Here is a 22,865-nt window from a genome sequence, read left to right on the forward strand (position 1 = left end):
AAAAAAGAAACAAAACCAAAATACAAAGACGTTTTAGAACCAAAACCACATCCAAAACCAAAACACAGGGGTCAGTGCACATCTCTAATAGAGAGAAAAGAAAGATTTCAAATATCTCAAAGTTCCTTAATGTAGACATGTAACCGACTCTTATAAGATTATAATAGTCCCATTAGTGAGTAAAAATCAATACCTGCACCACATATTTGTAATGAAAATGTTCCTGTGTTGTTCCACACATGTTTGGACCCTTCATTCGGAGATGACAGGGGGTCAATAGCCACTGCACACTGTGCAACGGTGGTAGTTCCTGCAGCAATTATTTCATCACAAACATAATGTATCTGAAATTGGACTTTATTGCACATGGACATGACCTGCATATGCTCAGAAGAGCAGAGCATGGGCACTGTGGTTGGACAACCACAACATGGATCAAATGACACCATTGTAATCTCAGCTATTTTTCTAGACTATAAATGCTGTCAAATGTGGAACCTACACATACAGTGTGGTATATACTGTCCCAGTGGTGCACGCAGGGGGGGTTTCTGAGTCTCTAGAAACCCCCCCTGCGCTAACTAAGTGGCCACTGTCCTATACAGCAGCCGCGGCGCTGTCAAAGAAGCGTCCGCGGCGGTGCTGTAGTACAGTACAGCACCGCCACAGACGGTTCTTAGACAGCGCCGCGGCTGCTGTATAGGACAGCGCTGGCGAAACGGAGCTGCTGCGCATCCAGTCTCTGAGTGAACTTGAGCCTAGATTCCTCGTCATTTTACTCTGGGCCTTCATTGACTCCACAAGGAACTTGAGACTACAACAGAGCAAGTGAAGTTAACAGGATCAGGACTGTTAAATGAGGGAGGAAGGGCTAAATAGACTAAATGACTATAACTGTGACTAACATATTCTAATAACAAGGAGAACAAATGGATATGTGCCCACAGGTCTGACTCTAAGATATAGATTTACTAAAGGGCAGTTTGATGAATCCATCAGCTTTCAACATTTTTTCACTAAAGACCATGATAGAAGTATAAACCATCAAATTTACTAAGCTGCAGTTGGACAAACCTCTGGGAAACCTCCAGAAAAACCTCCAAAACACAAAAGGTGGTTATAAGAGGCAAGATAGCTCAAACAGCATGCTCCTCATAACATAAGAGGAGCCACTATAGACTTTGAATTAATGTGGCAATCAATATTTATTGATTATGTGCATAAAATTAATTTATAAATAATGTCTGGTGGAAAGATTTGTTTTTAATTATATTATAGAAGCAATTTTCTTTCATCTAAATGCACATCTTGACAGTAAACATAGTTCTTGGGAGTAAAGGAATGTTGAATTACTCAGATAGGAGAAGGCTATTTTTGTGCCTATAAAATGTGCAGGCCAGAGCCGGAGTGTTGACTGTGTGTGATCTGGTGGTAAGACTGGTGTCCAAATCCAACAAATCCAGTGGGGTGCCAGTTTGGAGTGATGGACTGAATAGGTCATTTTCTGATCTGAGGAAAATCAATATCTGGAAACAGGGGTTAACTAGTGTTGTCTGGGATTTGGCTATCATTTTATTATTATCACGCATCTCACTAGTTTAGCTTTGTGTGGTTCATTGTGTGCTTTGTTTTCCCTTGTTAACCACTATCTACTGTTCAGCATGGCGTTCCTCTATCATCGGTCGCCATCTTGCCTAGTAGACTGCGCATGCGGTACCATGGTTACCTTCATAACCTCTGCTCCGCAGTGATTGGATCATCTGCAGCCAGTTCCCTTTATAAGGGCTCTCCTCCGTTTAATGGGTGTAAGGTCATCAGGTCTCAAGCTTCACTTAAAATAAGTGTGTTCGGCACACACTATTTTTTTTCATTCTTTCAATATAAACAATAATAATTATGACTGCATGCCATGACCTGTGCAAGTTTTATTACAGAACAACACAGAAAGCAGAGGTAAAGATGACAGCAAATGAATCATGGGTTTTTGAAATGTTAAATCCTTCCAAGTTTATTAGTCTGATTTTTATCTTTCCCCATGAGATGCTCTCTTGCGTTCATGTTGGGTCTGAATAAAATAATGAAACATTTAGGTAGAAACATGCAAATAACCAGGGCCCAGCTTGATGATTGAATAGCAAAGATTTCCATGGCCACTGTGTATTTTCCCTGTGAGCTGAGAGATGCCGGGATATAGGACACCCAAACACTGAGGAAGGCCAACATGCTGAAGGTGATGAACTTGGCCTCATTGAAGCTGTCAGGAAGTGCCCTGGCCAAGAAGGCCACAAGGAAACTAATGGAGGCCAAGAGACCTAGAAAACCCAACATGCTCCAGAAGGCAGTGGGTGACCCCTTATTACATTCAACAGTGATAACTCCGGATTTAATTTCTGTTTTGAGTTCTAGAAAAGGAGGGGATGAAATCAGCCACATAATGCAGAGAAAGGTTTGAATAGTTATACATGAAATGACGATGAGATAAGATACCCGAGAACTTGTCCACTTTCTCATGCAGCTACCTGGTTTTGTGGCCGTGAAAGCTATGACAACCATAATGGTTTTGGCCAAGATGCAAGAGACACAAAGGGCAAATACAATGCCAAAGGCTACCTGTTGTAAAAGACATTTCTGAAGTTGGGGGTAACCGATAAAAACCAAAGAGCAAAGGAAACAAAAGGACAACGACACCAGAAGAAGGCAACTTAAAGAATAGTTATTGGCTCGAACAATGGGTGTGTTCTTATAATGGATGAAGAGTCCCAGAATTGCCATGGGAAAAAATGATGAGGAGATACTTGTAGCTGTTAAAGTGGCACCTAAAGGATCTTCATATGTAAGAAATTCTCTGGTCTTTGGAACACAACGATCTTGAATTGGGTTTGGCCACATATCCCACGGACACTTGGCACAATCTGGTGAATCTGAAAAATGTAAAACAAGTTGTTTTCATGGGGTTATCCTCATATCTGGATGCCCTTGGAATTTAATGAAAGGTGGCTTACTACACACAAATGGATTGGATAAGCACAATAGATGGCTTGTTCTGGAAATGGAAAAAATTGGAAACATGTCTAGAATGATCGCCAAAATCACTCACCTGTTTCATTGGAAATCTCTCCGTAAGTGCACAGGATACATTGGTAGCAACACACAGGTTCCCCTCTTATGGTCACTTTCCTAAAGCCTGGTGCACAGCTACGACTGCAAACTGAGAGAGGGACCTTGGAGATAATTTTAAGGAGAGATTATAACAGGTAGTGCTATAAATAACTGAAATACAAAATTGTGGCTACTATAGACAATGTATTTTTAAGAGAAAATTACATGCTTAATCAAGAAGACTGTATGCTGTTGTATGTCTTTATATAGGTGTGGAAGGAACACTTACAGATGAGTCTTCTGGGTTGCAGGATGGTACAAACCTTTTTTTTCCTGAAAAATAAAGGTTTTTTTAAAATACCTGTAAGGTGGAAGAGATCAGGGGGTAAATGTATCAAGGTCCGATTTTTTTCAGCGTGTAAAAATTGCGTCAAATCGCGGGTGATAACCCGCAGTTTTAGTTCAAAATTTCTCAAATGAATTAAGCAGCGATTTTTACCCTGATCTTCAAAATCGCTGGTCATCTCTGGTGCTTTGCTGCAATGTAAAACACTCCAGTGTTTAGCTAGCTCTCCTGTGTTGTTCTTATCTAGCTGCAAGATTAGTAAACACATCACAGATACACTGCCCTGTCTATAGAGCCGGAGGTTCGGCAGCTATCAAAACTGTTAAAAAATAGATCATTGTTACAAAAAAAAAAAAGAGTGGGGTTCCCCCTCTATTCACTATTAACCCATAGTGCTGCCAGCCTACTGCTGGTTCCGTGAAAATCAAGGAAATATTTTGCGTGGGGTCCTTCCAATATTCACATAACCAGCACTAGGCAAACCAGCCAGGTGGGTGGCACTATAGCAGGGGGACACACGGAAGGGGTCCCCCTGCCATAATATCAACCAACCGCAGGCTGTTCAGCGCTGGGCTGGATTCCCTAGGGAGTGGGTCTGCCGAAAAAAACAAGTGGGCCCCCCTCTAGGGACACCTAGCCCAGTGCTGAAAGCACTAAGGCTCTTCCTACACCCCTGGGCAGTGGGTGCAGGGTAATAAACAGCGATAAAAGTGTAAAAAAATAAACTGACGCCATTTTGTTTTGTGGGACTACAAGTCCCAGCCAGCCAGGGTGCCATAAACAGTATTGGCATGCTGATACTTGTATAACTACAAGCACCAGCATACCCATGGCAGCCAGGGCATGTTGGCACTTGGAGAACCACAAGTGCTAACATGCCCTGACACCCATGGCTGACTGGGACCTGTAGCTTCACAAAAGAAAATGTTAAATAAACCACCATGCCCTCATTAAAACCACATACATTTGATGCAAATAAAAAAAAACAATAAAGACATTAAACACCCTCATTTATAAAACATATTTTTATTAAAAATAATAAATCCCCATATACTCACCACTGATCTTTCAATCTGTTGTCAGTAGCTTTTAATCCTAAAATGGCTGTAAACCAAGTCCCAAAAAAATTTGTATCCAATAGTCCGGCTTAAACAAAACCAAAATAAATTTGTAATTCCCAAAGTCCGACTTGAAATGTCCAAAAATAATTTGTATCCAAAAGTCCCTGCTTGAAATGTCTTCTCCTCTTCTTGGGCAAAAAGGCCCCCTTGTTGATCGCGGTCTTCATTTCTTCTTGGCCAGGAGGACCCACTTGTTGCTTGAAGTCTTCTTGTCTTCAGCAAGGAGGGCTCCATATTTGTAATATCCACTTTGGAACATGCTTGCTTCAAAAAAATAAAAAAAGAGGAGAGCCACCGCAAACAGCTTCTACAGTGTAGAAGCTCCGATACTCAATGAACTTAGTTTATTTCACTAGGCAGGGACGCACGCAGGTGGGGTTTCCTAGTCTCTGAAAACCCCTGCCCATCCTGGTGTGCCTTATGTTTTTATTAACTTTCTCCCCCCCCCCCCTGCGCGTGCGGGGAAGTGGTGAGGAAAAATAAAGTTATTAAAAACATCATTGGTGGTCAGTGGCAGCAACAGGCAGCCAATCGTGAGGCGGCTTGTTGTTGATTGGGCTTTAGAAGGAAGTGCTCATTTCACTTCCTGTCTGAGCAGCGCAGAGTGATGCAGCCGAGAGCAAGGTAAGAGTGTGTGTTTGTTGACAAGGGGGCTTGTGTCAGTCTAATGTGTGTGAGAGCAGCAGGGTGCTTGTGCCAGTATAATGTGTGTGAGGACAGCAGGGGGCTTGTGTCAGTCTAATGTGTGTGAGGGCAGCAGGGGGCTTTTGGCAGTATAATGTGTGTGAGGGCAGCAGGGGGCTTGTGGCAGTATAATGTGTGAAAGGGCACCAGGGGGTTTGTGACAGTCTAATGTGTGTGAGGGCACAGGGGGCTTGTGGCAATGTAATGTGTGAGGTAGGTAGTGGCCTTATTAATGGGTGTTATTTTGTTTGTGGGGTGATGGTGGGGCAATTTAATTTATTAGTGGGGTTTTTGCAGACTTATCAATGTAGGGTGGGATGATTAATTTAATGTCGGGGTGGTTTGGGTGCTATTAATTAAATGTGTGACAGAGTTTTGGAAAAAGGATTGCTATTTCTTAAAAGTGAATGCAAGTTATTTAATGTATGGTAGAAAATAGGTTTAATTAATAAATGTGATTACTATTAAATTAATGTTGGGGTTGTTTGGAAGAAATTGTTCTTTATATTAAAGGTGAATAAAATTATTTTACAGTCGGGCTGGTTACAGGAAAGGGGCACTAATAATTAAACATGAATTGTTTTTATTTAATGTTGGACTGTATAGAGGCAGGAAGGCCTACTGTGTTCACTCATTGCTGATATTTCTATATGTCATGTACCTATTCTATTTCCAAACAGGGGACCAACATTCCAGGATCCAGACAAGCACAACTGAGCTTAGGACCCAAGCGGCAGCAACAAGTATTGAAAGCGGGAAAAACAGGTAGGAGAGAGCAGGACATTCTGCCAAATTCTGGGGGATTCTGGTGGGGCAGTCCTGAGTTTAGGGACTGCCCCACCCCACCCACCAGAACTTTGTCCCGACTACAGAGACAGTTGGGAGGTATGTCCCACTTCACACTGCTCTACTCATGAAGGAGGAGCTGCATGCATCTAACAGTAGTGCAAGCAGCATTGCTCGTGTATTTAAAGGGAAAATGGAAAAGTTGGAGAGCTTCTTAGCACTGTCTAAAATTATAGCCACACCCCCATGAATGCTGGTCACGCCCACTGCTGGTGTGCTGTGTAAACCCCCCTCCTCAAATCCTGCATTTTCCCCTGCTAGGTCTATTTATAGTATTAGGGGTTTCCCACGCTGTCGTGGGAAAATCCCCTAATACTATAAATAGACCCAGCAGTAGGCTGGTAGCACTAGGGTTAATAGTGATTAGAGGGGGGACCCCGTGCTTTTTTTTGTTACTTTAATTTATTTTTATCAGTTTTGATAGCTACCGGGACCTTCTGCTCTATTTATAGGACAGTGTAATAGTGATGTGTTTAGAATGCAGCGTGCTGTATCTGGCGTGTTCTAAAGCAAACTCAGGAGAGTTTGCTTAATTGCAGCTTCATACATTTAAGACTTTTATAGCTAGAAAGGCAAACAGTTGGGAGTTTGATCTGTATCAATTTTGGAAATAACAATTTTGACAGAAACACAACTCTGGCGATTGTACATGAAATCTCAGCTTCATACATCTGCGAGTTTCAACTCTCCAGAGAAAATCGCTCGATTTGCAAAATCGCACCTTGATACATTTACCCCCAGGTCTCATCCTTCATTTTCAACAGGACATATTTTGCACCTTCCAGTACCACTCTGGTGCAGTCTTCTAAATTCTAAACACATGTCAAGAGATAGAATAAAAACCGTCAAGGATTCAAAAGCGCCACATGTATCATAAAATATAGTTGCGAGGTCCCTTCACTCTCATGATCAAATGAAGACATACAATTGGCTAAATCAAGCAATATTTTTGAAGAAAACAAATGAAAATGTACTTAGTAGTTGGTTGGATGTTTGCCTGTTTCCTCCATTTGTATTTTCAGTCTATCCACAAACCCTCACAGCTAGGGACAGACTGATTTCTTGGCTCAGCCCTCAAGACTGAAACACTTAGAAATGTGTTAGGTGAACACATGGGTGAAGTTGTTAAAATAAGGAGGCAGTGCAGGTCCACATTTTTTGATATTCGTAAATGAGCTTAAATTACCTTTTTTTATATATTTTTTTATTCTAGTGCTATATTAACAATGCGGGGGTGACATGACCAAAAATGTGTGCAATATATATCTGGCTGTGCATATAAGCTCCTCGCTTAGAGTTCCATTTTTGTATGCATGAGAAGTATGGAAATATGTATATTTACACCCCACAAACTCATTTTATTTAGAGATGGGCATACCTCAAGTATTGTGGTATTAATGCATACATTTATATACTGCACATGCATACCAAAATGCATATGTGCTTAAATCTGCTACTTATTATCTTATGTCTGGAGGGGTTGGCCAGGGGAAAGCATTAGTTGTGTACACTAAGGGTGTGTACATGTTAGGGATGTGCACCGGCGACTTTTGAGGTCTCGTGTTTTGTGTTTTGGATCCGGATTTTCATTATTTTTGGGGTTCGGATTTGTCTCGCAAAACACTTGACGAAAGGTCTCGGTTCGGATTTAAGGTTTTGGATTCGGATTTTTTTTGAAAAAAACATAAAAAGTTTAAAAATCAAGTTTTTGGGCTTATTTTCACTCCTACGCTATTATTAACCTCAATAACATTCAATAACAAGCATTTCCACTAATTTACAGTGTATTCTGAACACCTCAAAATATAGTTATTAGTCCAAAATGTTGCAACGAGGTATCTTTCTGGACTGCGTAGAAGAGTGGGTCACCACAATATATATAATAAGAAAACCACCAACTTGTATGAATCGCAGCAATAAATGTACCTGTGCTGCGTAGAGGAGTGGGTCACCACAATATATATAATAAGAAAACCATCAACTTGTATGATGCGCACCAATAAATGTACCTGGACTGCGTAGAGGAGTGGGTCACCACAATATATATTAAAAACCCTGAACTTGTATGATTCGCACCAATAAATGTACCTGGACTGCGTAGAGGAGTGGGTCACCACAATATATATAACAAGAAAACCATCAACTTGTATGATTCGCACCAATAAATGTACCTGGACTGCGTAGAGGAGTGGGTCACCACAATATTATTAAAAAACCCTACATAGGTCTGAATTCCACCCAAAAAGTTTATGGACTGCGTAGTGTAGTGTTCCCCACAATATTATTTAAAATTTTTGCAGCAACAGTCAACGTTGTTTAATATCTGATACACCTCTATCTGGACTGCATAGTGGAGTGGCCCCGGTACCCAATTTGGTACCGGGGCCACAATACCTCCTCCAAACATGGTACAGACCATTCGTCATTGAGATCCCATCAAGTATGTTAAAGACAGACAGGGTCGAAGTGTTATTGGTTGACTTTGTAAACCAAAAAACTGTCCCTGTTGCACATAGTCGTGCAATTAAGACTGACTTTTTCATTTAAAGGCACCATCTTTCAAGTGTAGTGTTTGTAAGTCTAAGTCATATTATACTTTTGGTAAAATTGGTTTATTTTGTTCCTCTTTATGGTAACTACTAATAGAATTAAAGTATTAAATAGAAGCGGCAGTTCCTCTTTATGGGAATTAGTAATATAATTAAAGTATTAAATAGAATTAAAGTATTAAATAGAGTGGTATAGAGTTGTAGTGTGGTATAGATAGAGTGGTCCCCACAATATAATAATAAAACCCTCAACTGGTCTGAATTCCACCAAACAAGTATCTGGACTGCGTAGTGGGGTGGCCCCGGTACCCAATTTGATACCGGGGCCACAATAAAATAAATACACCCTCAACTGGTCTGAATTCCACCAAACAAGTATCTGGACTGCGTAGTGGGGTGGCCCCGGTACCCAATTTGATACCGGGGCCACAATAAAATAAATACACCCTCAACTGGTCTGAATTCCACCAAACAAGTATCTGGACTGCGTAGTGGGGTGGCCCCGGTACCCAATTTGGTACCGGGGCCACAATACCTCCTCCAAACATGGTACAGACCATTCGTCATTGAGATCCCATCAAGTATGTTAAAGACAGACAGGGTCGAAGTGTTATTGGTTGACTTTGTAAACCAAAAAACTGTCCCTGTTGCACATAGTCATGCAATTAAGACTGACTTTTTCATTTAAAGGCACCATCTTACAAGTGTAGTGTTTGTAAGTCTAAGTCATATTATACTTTTGGTAAAATTGGTTTATTTTGTTCCTCTTTATGGTAACTACTAATAGAATTAAAGTATTAAATAGAAGCGGCAGTTCCTCTTTATGGGAATTAGTAATATAATTAAAGTATTAAATAGAATTAAAGTATTAAATAGAGTGGTATAAAGTTGTAGTGTGGTATAGATAGAGTGGTCCCCACAATATAATAATAAAACCCTCAACTGGTCTGAATTCCACCAAACAAGTATCTGGACTGCATAGTGGGGTGGCCCCGGTACCCAATTTGATACCGGGGCCACAATAAAATAAATACACCCTCAACTGGTCTGAATTCCACCAAACAAGTATCTGGACTGCGTAGTGGGGTGGCCCCGGTACCCAATTTGATACCGGGGCCACAATAAAATAAATACACCCTCAACTGGTCTGAATTCCACCAAACAAGTATCTGGACTGCGTAGTGGGGTGGCCCCGGTACCCAATTTGATACCGGGGCCACAATACCTCCTCCAATTTCCAAGTGTAGTGTTTATAACATCTTAACACTACACTAATTCTAGCACGTCAAAACCTCTTGTTTTAAATAATGACAGGGCATTTAACTTTTGATTTAATTTATTGAATTTGTTGGCATTTTCTTTTACTTTTTGAACATGGCAAATGACTGTTGAATGGTCACATAATGCCCAAAAAAAAGTTGCAAGATGGAATTGTCCTTGGGCCCTCCCACCCACCCTTATGTTGTTGAAATAGGACATGCACACTTTAACAAACCAATCATTTCAGCGACAGGGCCTACCAAACAACTGTGGCTGAAATGATTGGTTTGTTTGGGCCCCCACACCAATAAAACAATTCATCTCTCCCTGTACAAACTAAACAGGCTCTACTGAGGAAAGATGTCGTCCTCATCCTCAACCTCTGATTCCTCTCTCCCTACAGTGTGTACTTCCTCCTCCTCACACATTATCAATTCGTCCCCGCTGGACTCCACAACCACAGTCCCTCTGTACTATCTGGAGGGCAGTGCTGTACTTCATTGAGGAATTGATTATTCATTTTTATAAACATCATTTTTTCTACGTTGTGAGGAAGCAACCTCCTTCGCCGCTCACTGACCAGGTTCCCCGCTGCACTAAAAACTCTTTCCGAGTACACACTGGAGGGGGGACAACTCAGTTAAAAAATAGAGCCAGTTTGTACAGGGGCTTCCAAACTGCCTGTCACTCACCGGACCGTGAGTGCCTCTTCCCGGACATTTAGGAACCGTGGCCGTCCACCATCCTGAGGGTCTGCGCATGCGCAGCCCTTTTCTATACTTCAGTGTATACCCCTTTAACTTAATTGGCAGATCAGGCAACCTCCCTATATTAAGCACCTGTGGTCACTACCACGTTGCCTGATCTTGGAGTCTCATTCCACATGAGTCTCTGAAGGTGTTCCTGTATTACTTGTGTATTCAGTGCTGCTGATTCCTGTGGTTTCCAAACCACTTCTACTACTGTGGTTCCATACCACTTCTACCATCAACTGTATCATCATGACTGTTTGCTGATTCCTATCCGCTGCCTCCGTGCACTACAGTCTTCTACACCACTTCAACGTTATTTTATATCAATGTGACTGTTTGCTCATTGCTATCCGCTGCCTCCGTGCACTCCAGCTTTTACCTCACTCACCTGCTTCTCATCAAGTCTGTTTGCTGATTGCTATCCGCTGCCTCCGTGCACTACAGTCTCCTGCTTGCAACTCGCCTGTGTTTAACATCGTGACTGCCAGCTGACTACTATCCGCTGCCTCTGTGCACTACAGTCTCCTGCTTGCAACTCGCCTGTGTTCAACATCGTGACTGCCAGCTGATTACTATCCGCTGCCTCCGTGCACTACACTCTCATCTCATCTTTGCTGTGCCTTCCTCGAGACTGCCGCTTTTCATTACCATCTGCTTCACTTCGTGATCTACAGCTCCTGCCCTGCGCTGCACTCCTGTTTCTCATCGCTGTTGGTTCCTGTGGTTGCTACTGGTTACCTCCGTGTGCCGCTGAGTCCTGCCGCTGTGGTCAGCGCTATCGTCCATCTCCTGCTGATCCACTCTCCACGCCTTCACGTGTTCCACTGGCCTCTACCCTCCTGTCAGCATTGGATTTGTATCTCTTCTACTACCCTCTGCTGGATCATCTCCATTCTCCTGGGTTTCCTAGGAGTCCAGTTCCACGTGTTGCTGACTCCTGTGGATTCGTGTCCCTGTCGGTCTACTCACCTGTGCGCTGCACCTGCTAGACCGCTGCTTCTCCTATCCAGGGACTTCCTATCCAGTCGGCCTCCAGCCGCTCAGGTACCGCTGCAATCCCATCTGACTGCTACTGCTGAACCACGGTATGCATACTTCTCATTGACTGTGCTGTGTATTGCATATCTTGCTGGACTGTGTTTGGTTCTCTCTGAAGTCCGCTCTCCGCTGAGTCTATTGCCATCATTGACTGTGTTATCATTGTGCTGGACTACTTCAAGAGACTTTCTAGATTGCAGACCTGATCAGTCATTTACATATATATATACCTATATTGTGCATATTACTGTGGATCGTGTATAAGGTGCCTGTGTATATCCTGTGTTGCAGTCTTCCCCCGTGCACCTCCTCACATATATATGCAGTGGTACAACTTGCTGATGTCAGACCACTGATCCCTGTTTCCGGTATCACCTGTTCCATTATCCTCTCACATAGCAGTGGTACAACCTGCTACCGCAGACCACTGACTACCTGGATACCTCCACTTGGATTCCATTCCTTCACTCAGACAGCGGTACAACTTGCTACTCGCAGACCGCTGACTCTCATCACCTCCTTGTTTCTGTTGGACATTCCTCCTCACTATAGCAGTGGTACAACTTGCTATCGCAGACCACTGACTACCTTCACGTGTCCTTGTCCATACAGTTCCTTGTGTATCATTACCTCATTATTACCAGTGTTGCTAGTCATAGACTTTCCTGAGCATCTCATCGGTCATCATTTCATGTTCCGTGATCACCCAGCTACCAGAGTACCCTATTACCATCTACGTTGCTCTGGTAAGCCTACCATCTGGTGATCCCTGGGTAAAGACTCCTAGTGCCCGTGACAGTAAGATCAGGCCATGACAGACCCAGATGTGGAACCTACCGCCAAAGAGATGCTGCAACATCTGGTTAGCCGTGTGGAGCAACAGGATGCCCGCCAACAGCTGTTACTTCAGTGTTATCAGTCATTAACCTCCCAAGGAACATCTGGACAGTCTGTGACAGCCACTACTGAAGCTCCTGTGCTTTCCTCCGTTTCCCCATTGCCATCCCAGGTGTCTATAGCTTCCACGCTTCACCTGCCTACTCCGTCAAAGTACGATGGAGACCCCAAAACTTGTAGGGGTTTCCTTAACCAATGTTCAGTCCATTTTGAGCTCCAACCTCAAAATTTTTCTACCCATCGTTCCAGAGTGGCCTATCTTATCTCTTTGTTTTCAGGACAAGCCCTGGCTTGGGCCTCCCCTCTGTGGGAGAGGAACGATCCAATATTACAAGATAGTGCCAAATTCATTTCTACATTCCGAAGTGTGTTCGATGAACCAGGTCGTGTGACCTCCGCTGCTTCCAGCATCCTCCGTCTGCGACAAGGATCTCATACTGTAGGCCAGTACGTCATTCAATTTAGGATCTTAGCCTCTGAACTTCAGTGGAACACTGAAGCCCTAGTTGCCGCCTTCTGGCAGGGGCTTTCCGATAAAATTAAAGATGCACTGACTACCCAAGAGCTTCCTTCGTCACTTGAAGATTTGATCTCTCTATGCCATCGTGTTGATATGAGATTTCGTGAAAGAGAGGCTGAGAAAACGACTTCTGCTAAAGCACCTTTTCGCTCTAACCCTCAATTTCGTCCAGTGTCACCCGCTGTGATTCCCATGGAGATAGGACGTTCCAAGTTATCTTCTGAGGAGAGGAAACGAAGAGTCAAGAATAGACTCTGTATCTATTGTGCTGATTCCACTCATGTCCTCAGCTCCTGCCCTAAGAGATCGGGAAATGCCAGGCCCTAACTAGTTCTGGAGAGGTGAAGTTAGGGTCCCTGGAGTCCTCTCCATCGTCTATGAAATCTAAAGTCTGCGCTTTTGATGTGACTATTTCCTTTGCTACCAAAACCTTTGAGTCACAGGCATTGATTGATTCCGGAGCAGCAGGAAATTTTATTTCCAAATCGTTAGTTAATCAATGGTCTCTACCAATGATTACCTTAAAAACTCCCATTACTGTGACGGCTATCGATGGATCACGTCTCATCAACGGTCTCATCACCCAGAGTACGTCTCCAGTAACCCTTCAGATTGGTGCTCTGCATCATGAAGAGATATCGTTTTTAATTCTTCCTGTTACGACAAGTCCGATTGTCCTAGGCCTTCCATGGCTTCAGTGTCACTCTCCCCAGATTGACTGGCGCACCCCTCAAGTCACGTCTTGGGGGCCTGAATGTCACCATCATTGCCTTTCCCAAGTCATTCCTCTCAAGGTACAGCAAGCTTCCATCTCAGCTATTTCACCGGGACTCCCCCCTCAATATGCTTCATTTACCGATGTTTTTGATAAAGCTCAGTCTGAACGTCTTCCTCCTCATCGTTCTTGGGATTGTCCGATTGATCTTCTTCCTGGCAAGACTCCTCCCAGAGGCCGGGTCTATCCACTCTCGTTACCTGAAACTCAAGCGACATCTGAATATATACGGGAGAACCTCCAGCGTGGGTTCATTCGACCTTCCACCTCGCCCGCTGGAGCTGGGTTCTTCTTTGTCAAAAAGAAGGATGGATCATTACGCCCTTGTATAGATTTTCGTGGACTCAATGCCATTACTATCAAGAACCGGTATCCCATTCCGTTGATCACTGAGCTATTTGACCGCATCAAGGGAGCCCGTATTTTTACTAAGTTGGATCTTCGTGGTGCTTACAATTTAATCAGAATCCGTTCCGGTGACGAATGGAAGACGGCGTTTAACACCAGAGACGGGCATTACGAATATCTGGTAATGCCTTTCGGGCTATGTAATGCCCCCGCTGTTTTTCAGGGCTTCATTAATGAGATTTTTCGGGACTTATTATATGTATGTGTCGTCGTCTACCTGGACGACATATTGATTTTTTCACAGGACCTGCCTTCTCACCACCAACATGTGGCAGAAGTCCTCTCCAGGCTACGGAAAAATTCATTGTTCGGTAAATTAGAAAAATGTTCATTCGAATTACCCCAGATTCCATTCTTGGGGTATATTGTTTCCGGAGTTGGTCTGAAGATGGATCCTGACAAAGTAAATGCTGTACTACATTGGCCCCAGCCAACTACTCTTCGTGCCATCCAGCGTTTTTTAGGTTTTGCCAATTACTATAGACGCTTCATTCAAGATTTTTCTTCCATTGCATCTCCTATTGTGGCCCTGACTCGTAAAGGGGCTAATCCTAAGCAATGGTCTACTGAGGCTATTCAAGCCTTTCAAACATTAAAAGAGTCCTTCTCTTCGGCTCCAATCCTTCGTCAGCCTGATGTGACACTCCCTTTTTTCCTAGAAGTAGATGCCTCTAATGTGGGCTTAGGAGCTATTCTCTCCCAATGCTCGGAACAGCAAAAATTCCACCCTTGTGCCTTCTATTCTCGGGGTCTCCTACCCGCAGAGAAGAATTATACCATCGGAGACAAGGAATTACTGGCTATCAAAGCCGCATTAGAGGAATGGAGATACTTGTTGGAGGGAGCTCGCCATCCGGTGACGATCTTCACGGATCATAAGAACTTGTCATATCTCCAGTCTGCCCAATGCTTGAACCCTCGTCAAGCAAGATGGTCTCTTTTCTTTTCCCGTTTTGAATTAATAATTACCTTCAAACCAGCTGCCAAGAACAAAAAAGCTGATGCCTTATCTAGAGCCTTTGCTACGTCCTCTGATATAGAAGAGGTTTCCAACCATACCATTCTAGACCCCAAATGTATCTCACTGGCTGCTTCATCCACCAAAACGCTACCATTTGGGAAGACCCTCGTGCCTTCTACTCTAAGGAGGAAAATCCTTTCGTGGTTCCATGCCTCTCGTTTTTCTGGACACGCCGGTGAACACAAGACTTTTGAGATCCTCTCTCGAAGTTACTGGTGGCCTTCAATGAGGAGAGACGTCAAAGAGTTCATTGCTTCCTGTGAATTATGTTCGCAATTCAAATCTTCCCGCAGAACCCCAGCAGGGTTGCTGCGACCACTACCCATTCCGTCCAAACCATGGACCCATATTAGTATGGATTTCGTTACTGACTTACCACCTAGTAAGAACCATAACACTATTTGGGTGGTAGTGGACAGATTTTCGAAGATGGCTCATTTCATCCCTCTGTCTGGTTTGCCTTCCTCGTCTATCCTGGCTGAACATTTCATTAAAGAGATCTTCCGTATCCATGGATGTCCATCTGAGATTGTGTCTGATAGAGGAGTACAATTCGTGTCCAGATTCTGGCGAGCCCTTTGTAAAACCTTGGGCATACGATTAGCACTCTCATCTTCTTACCATCCACAATCCAATGGACAAACCGAACGTGTCAATCAAGATCTTGAGACTTTTATAAGGATATTTTCATCAGCCAATCAAGACAACTGGGTAGAGTTACTCCCTTGGGCTGAGTTCGCCCATAACAACATGTACCATGAGTCATCATCCAAAACTCCATTCTTTGTGGTCTACGGTCACCATCCGTCTTTTCCGGAATTTCCTGCCCTCCCGCCCACCCAAGTTCCTGCGGTGGAGACTGTTTGTCAGACCTTTAAAAATATCTGGTCTCAGGTTAGAACCTGTTTAAAGAAGACATCTGTCAAATATAAATCTTTCGCTGATAAGAAGAGGCGGGCTATTCCACCACTAAAAATTGGAGATCGTGTCTGGTTATCCACAAAAAATATTCGTTTGAAGGTTCCATCCATGAAATTCGCCCCTCGTTTTATTGGTCCATATAGGATCATTCAAGTTATCAATCCAGTATGTGTGAAACTCCTTCTTCCTAAGAGTCTTCGGATTTCTAATGCCTTCCATGTATCTTTGCTCAAACCTCTTATTATCAACCGTTTTTCAACTCCTCCCTCAGCTCCGCAGCCAGTTCAAGTCCATCAGGAGGAGGATTTTGAGATTACCGAGGTACTAGATGCAAAAATTTCGCGAGGAGTCCTCCACTTCCTCGTTCATTGGAAGGGCTTTGGTCCTGAGGAGCGCTCTTGGATCAAAGCTGAAGATCTTAATGCTCCTGCCCTTTTGAAGAAGTTTTACTCCAAAAATCCGGACAAGCCCGGTTCCAGGCGTTCTGTGCCCACCTTTAAAAGGGGGGGTACTGTCACTCACCGGACCGTGAGTGCCTCTTCCCGGACATTTAGGAACCGTGGCCGTCCACCATCCTGAGGGTCTGCGCATGCGCAGCCCTTTTCTATACTTCAGTGTATACCCCTTTAACTTAATTGGCAGATCAGGCAACCTCCCTATATTAAGCACCTGTGGTCACTACCACGTTGCCTGATCTTGGAGTCTCATTCCACATGAGTCTCTGAAGGTGTTCCTGTATTACTTGTGTATTCAGTGCTGCTGATTCCTGTGGTTTCCAAACCACTTCTACTACTGTGGTTCCATACCACTTCTACCATCAACTGTATCATCATGACTGTTTGCTGATTCCTATCCGCTGCCTCCGTGCACTACAGTCTTCTACACCACTTCAACGTTATTTTATATCAATGTGACTGTTTGCTCATTGCTATCCGCTGCCTCCGTGCACTCCAGCTTTTACCTCACTCACCTGCTTCTCATCAAGTCTGTTTGCTGATTGCTATCCGCTGCCTCCGTGCACTACAGTCTCCTGCTTGCAACTCGCCTGTGTTTAACATCGTGACTGCCAGCTGACTACTATCCGCTGCCTCTGTGCACTACAGTCTCCTGCTTGCAACTCGCCTGTGTTCAACATCGTGACTGCCAGCTGATTACTATCCGCTGCCTCCGTGCACTACACTCTCATCTCATCTTTGCTGTGCCTTCCTCGAGACTGCCGCTTTTCATTACCATCTGCTTCACTTCGTGATCTACAGCTCCTGCCCTGCGCTGCACTCCTGTTTCTCATCGCTGTTGGTTCCTGTGGTTGCTACTGGTTACCTCCGTGTGCCGCTGAGTCCTGCCGCTGTGGTCAGCGCTATCGTCCATCTCCTGCTGATCCACTCTCCACGCCTTCACGTGTTCCACTGGCCTCTACCCTCCTGTCAGCATTGGATTTGTATCTCTTCTACTACCCTCTGCTGGATCATCTCCATTCTCCTGGGTTTCCTAGGAGTCCAGTTCCACGTGTTGCTGACTCCTGTGGATTCGTGTCCCTGTCGGTCTACTCACCTGTGCGCTGCACCTGCTAGACCGCTGCTTCTCCTATCCAGGGACTTCCTATCCAGTCGGCCTCCAGCCGCTCAGGTACCGCTGCAATCCCATCTGACTGCTACTGCTGAACCACGGTATGCATACTTCTCATTGACTGTGCTGTGTATTGCATATCTTGCTGGACTGTGTTTGGTTCTCTCTGAAGTCCGCTCTCCGCTGAGTCTATTGCCATCATTGACTGTGTTATCATTGTGCTGGACTACTTCAAGAGACTTTCTAGATTGCAGACCTGATCAGTCATTTACATATATATATACCTATATTGTGCATATTACTGTGGATCGTGTATAAGGTGCCTGTGTATATCCTGTGTTGCAGTCTTCCCCCGTGCACCTCCTCACATATATATGCAGTGGTACAACTTGCTGATGTCAGACCACTGATCCCTGTTTCCGGTATCACCTGTTCCATTATCCTCTCACATAGCAGTGGTACAACCTGCTACCGCAGACCACTGACTACCTGGATACCTCCACTTGGATTCCATTCCTTCACTCAGACAGCGGTACAACTTGCTACTCGCAGACCGCTGACTCTCATCACCTCCTTGTTTCTGTTGGACATTCCTCCTCACTATAGCAGTGGTACAACTTGCTATCGCAGACCACTGACTACCTTCACGTGTCCTTGTCCATACAGTTCCTTGTGTATCATTACCTCATTATTACCAGTGTTGCTAGTCATAGACTTTCCTGAGCATCTCATCGGTCATCATTTCATGTTCCGTGATCACCCAGCTACCAGAGTACCCTATTACCATCTACGTTGCTCTGGTAAGCCTACCATCTGGTGATCCCTGGGTAAAGACTCCTAGTGCCCGTGACACTGCCTTTTGGAGTTCTACCACGTCACTACCTCTAGTTAATTTAGATTGCAATGCTTGTAAATATAAATACTTTGAAGATAAAAAAAGCAGGCTGCACAGACTGTTGAGCTAGAAAGTGAAATTAAATGGACCACGTTACTTTGGTGGCTATCTATGCTCCCCCCCCCCCCGCCCTACACTTGTAGTTGAATATAAATAAAGCAGCCTGCATAGACTGTAGAACTAGAAATTCAAATATACAAAGAAATGGACAAAGGCAGTTTGGTATCTGTCTGCATCAGATCCCCTCTCCACTAGGAGTAAAACAGGAAACTTTTCAGCCGTTATATAATCTAGAATATAAATAGAAATTGAGAAAGGCAATTTGGTATCTGTCTGCATCATAATCATCAACATCCTCCTCAGCACCAGCTACATCAATATCCTCCTCCCAGTGTACAACATTCACACCTTCATTAGCCAAATCTGTAACTGGACTGTGGGTGATCCTTCCAGCATATGCAGAGGGCGTGCTGCAAATGCTGGATGGAGTCACCTCTTCCCGTACAGTGATGGGAAGGTCAGGGTTCACAACCAACAACACCCTTTGACTCGCCTTGGGGATTTGTGATGTCATCTGTTTAGAAGGCAGAGTTCTTTGCTGTTTTGTTGTTGTTGCTGACAGCATAACTCTCTTAAATTTTTTGTAGGGGGGGGGAGGTGGGCTTAGATCCTTGGGTGAAGCTGGACCACTAGTCATGAACACGGGCCAGGGCCTAAGCCGTTCCTTGCCACTACGTGTCGTAAATGGCATATTGCCAACTTTACGTTTCTCCTCAGATGATTTTAAGTTTCTCTTTTTGCTATTTTTTGAGATCTTGGGCTTTTTGGATTTTACATGCCCTGTACTAGGAGATTGGGCATTGGGCTTGCCAGACGACGTTGATGGCATTTCATCGTCTATGTCATGACTAGTGGCAGCAGCTTCAGCATTAGGAGGAAGTGGGTCTTGATCTTTCCCTACTTTATCCTCCAAATTTTGGTTTTCCATTATATGTAGCATAAGAGAGCGTACCCCTAAGCCACACACACTCGGCAAAGCCTTTAAAAATTATATGCGGCACAGGAGAGTAGCACTGGACTTATACTGCTGAATCAGTGAACTTTGTAATAGCAGTACCACTGGACTTTTACTGCTGAATGTGTGAACTTGGTAATATTGCAGTACCAATGGGCTTAGATACTGCTGGATTGGCTTTGCAAATTTGGTTATAATTATTATTTTTTTTAATTTTTTATTTTAATTTTTTTTATAACTTTTTTTTTATTTTTTAAAAACTTGGGAATAATGGGGAAATAACTATGCCCTTAGAAGCACAGAGCACAGGACACAGCACCACTGGACTGAACAGGACACGGCACAGGACCCAGCAGCACTACGGAACTCAGCAGTACAGAGCACAGGACACAGCTCCACTGGACTGATACTGCAGAATGTGTGAACTTTGTAATATTGCAGTACCACTGGACTTTTACTGCTGAATGTGTGAACTTGGTAATATTGCAGTACCAATGGGCTTATACTGCAGGATTGGTTGTGCAAATTTTGTGGTAATTAAAAAAAAATAAATTAGTTTGTGGTATTTTTTTAAATAACTTTTTTTTATTTTTTTAAACACAGGGGAATATTGGGGAAATAACTATGCCCTTAGAAGCACAGAGCACAGGACACAGCACCACTGGACTGAACAGGACACAGCACAGGACCCAGCAGCACCACTGACCTCAGAAGGACAGAGCACAGCACACAGCACCACTGGACTGATACTGCAGAACACAGCACAGCACAGAACTAAACAACACAGCACAGAACTAAACAGCACAGCACGAGATCTACCAGGACAGAGGACCACCTAACACACCCTCCCTCTACCCTGATCAATGCCCGAGTGAAGATGGCGGCGACTAGCGGGGAATTTATATGATCCGAGTATCGCGAGATCCGACAACGGGATTATGAGTCAGAGCCTCAGTTTCAGATTTGAATTTGGCGCCAATACCCGGATCTGTCTCGGATCCGACTCGGATCGGCAACGTTCGGGTGGGCTCGGATTTCAGAAATCCGAGTGCGCTCATCTCTAGTACATGTAAGTGCAGCATGCCCCCTGGAGATGTGACCTAATGAGACTTGGGGCTAGATTTACTAAACTGCAGGTTTGAAAAAGTGGAGATGTTGCTTATAGCAACCAATCGGATTCTAACTGTCATTTTGTAGAATGTACTAAATAAATGATAGCTATCTAGCCCAGTTATGAGCTGCTTGGGGCTCTCCAAACCTTCACCTGGGGCCCCAAGCTCCGTCTTGCTTTATTTACATATTTAGTTAGTATAGTTTGTAACTATAGCGCTGATAACCAAGTTTGATAACCAAGCGCTGTAGCACTTGGGTATCTTACATTAAAATGCTTGCTGATGTGTTGTAACAAATAAGTGTATCTTTGACGAAATGTATTGTTTCTTCTTATTGCTGATATTAAGGGTAAAGTGCAACCCTTTCGATGGTTAGAGGGCAGAGCCTTGGTCCCCTGAAGTGTATCAGGTTGCACATCACTGATCTAGTCGCTTCTAATTACCTGTTTGTGTACTGACCTCACCTGATGAGTGTTATTAAGTCTTTAGCATCACGGCCGTATTAGGTTAAGTTGCAGCCATCAATTCACATTTCTGATTTGCCAGTTCTGATTTCTGATTGCAGGACAGCAAATTTGTATTGGATTTATGAAACTATATGTGATTTATGTGTGGGGGATTTGTTACATTTATTAAATGTATTACATTACATTTAGTACATTTAGTACATTGAATTACATTTTATATAGAAAGTGTGACTTTCACATTCATTAATAACACTGTCAAGCCACCATCCCCACACTTTCATTGAGTATACGTATATATTGAAAGTATGAAGGCTCAGTGGTTAGCACTTCTGCCTCACAGCACCGGGGTCATGAGTTTTGTTCTTGATCAAGGCTTTGGGCTAGATTTACTAAGCTGCGGGTTTGAAAAAGTGGGGATGTTGCCTATAGCAACCAATCAGATTCTAGCTGTCATTTTGTAGAAAGTACTAAATAAATGAAAGATAGAATCTGATTGGTTGCTATAGGCAATATCCCCACTTTTTCAAACCCGCAGCTTAGTAAATCTAGCCCTTTATCTGCGTTGAGTTTGTGTCTTCTCCCCGTGTTAGGTTAATTTGCTGCTATCTAATTAATCCTAGTCTGTGTGTGTTAAGGAATTAAGACTGTAAGCTTCAATGGGACAGGGACTGATGCAAATGCAAATATTCTCTGTACAGCGCTGTGGAATTGGTGGCGCTATATAAATAAATGAAGATATGCCTGTGGAAATCTGTACTTTGAGTTCTATGTATCTTGAGATACTTCTGATTCAACAAAAACATGTACATTTTTGAGGTGCAAAATGCTTAAAGCTCTAAATGAGCCCCAATATGTTCATTGTACAAAACAGGGAAAGGAACTTGGAATCTAAAAGAGAAGACAACAGGACAGGTTGAAAAGCAATGCCTCACCCCATTGTCTCCAGTGCCCCACTGTACGGAACTGGTGTTGATGGTGAAAACGTTGCCAGTGGTAACACTGGTATCATAACTGCCCACTGTGACCTGTTGTAGTCGTCCATCTGGCTTCAGCTGCCAGTTCACTATGTCGTACACTGCAGGTGGATCTCCATTCTCATTGAAGAAGATTTCTCTGCCACTGGTCATCCTGAGCCGCACCTTCTTCATGTAGTGTAACAGCTGTGGGCAGAGAGCACAATATTACGGAGGCTATCGTATCCATACTATAACATATTTACATAGAAATCACAGATTATTTATGAAATCAGAACATTGGTTTATGAAATGTGCTGGAGATAGTATTTTCCCTGACGCAGAAGGTATAAATAGTACAAATAGGTAATTAGTGGTGAAACTGATGTTAATGCAAGAACAGTAATAATATAAAGTACATATTTTTTAAAACATCGGTAAAAGACTTGACAACCTCAGTTATGTATTTTGGATCATTACTTTCTTGACCATTCGGTTTCCTGCACCATTATGTGTATTTGCACACTGTGGGCCTGAGTTATTAAGGAATACATTGAATACATTTGCCCAATGTTTCATTAAGGTTTGGGATGACATTGTGACCACTTTGTGAGCCTACA

General features: G+C 43.5%; 1 protein-coding gene across 1 annotated transcript in view; it reads right to left on the reverse strand.

Moving 5' to 3' along the window:
* Positions 1-1,992: 1,992 nt before the first annotated feature.
* Positions 1,993-22,865, reverse strand: part of LOC142150573 (extracellular calcium-sensing receptor-like) — a 34,308-nt gene continuing 13,435 nt past the window's right edge. Inside the window, exons 5-7 of the mRNA XM_075205772.1 lie at positions 22,225-22,452; positions 3,098-3,221; positions 1,993-2,921 (exon numbers count right to left, since the gene is read on the reverse strand). Of these exons, the coding sequence (XP_075061873.1) occupies positions 1,993-2,921; positions 3,098-3,221; positions 22,225-22,452 (1,281 nt within the window). The remainder of the gene's footprint in view (positions 2,922-3,097; positions 3,222-22,224; positions 22,453-22,865) is intronic.

Source organism: Mixophyes fleayi, chromosome 4 (genome assembly GCF_038048845.1).
Source record: "Mixophyes fleayi isolate aMixFle1 chromosome 4, aMixFle1.hap1, whole genome shotgun sequence".
NCBI classification, from domain to species: Eukaryota; Metazoa; Chordata; class Amphibia; order Anura; family Limnodynastidae; genus Mixophyes; species Mixophyes fleayi.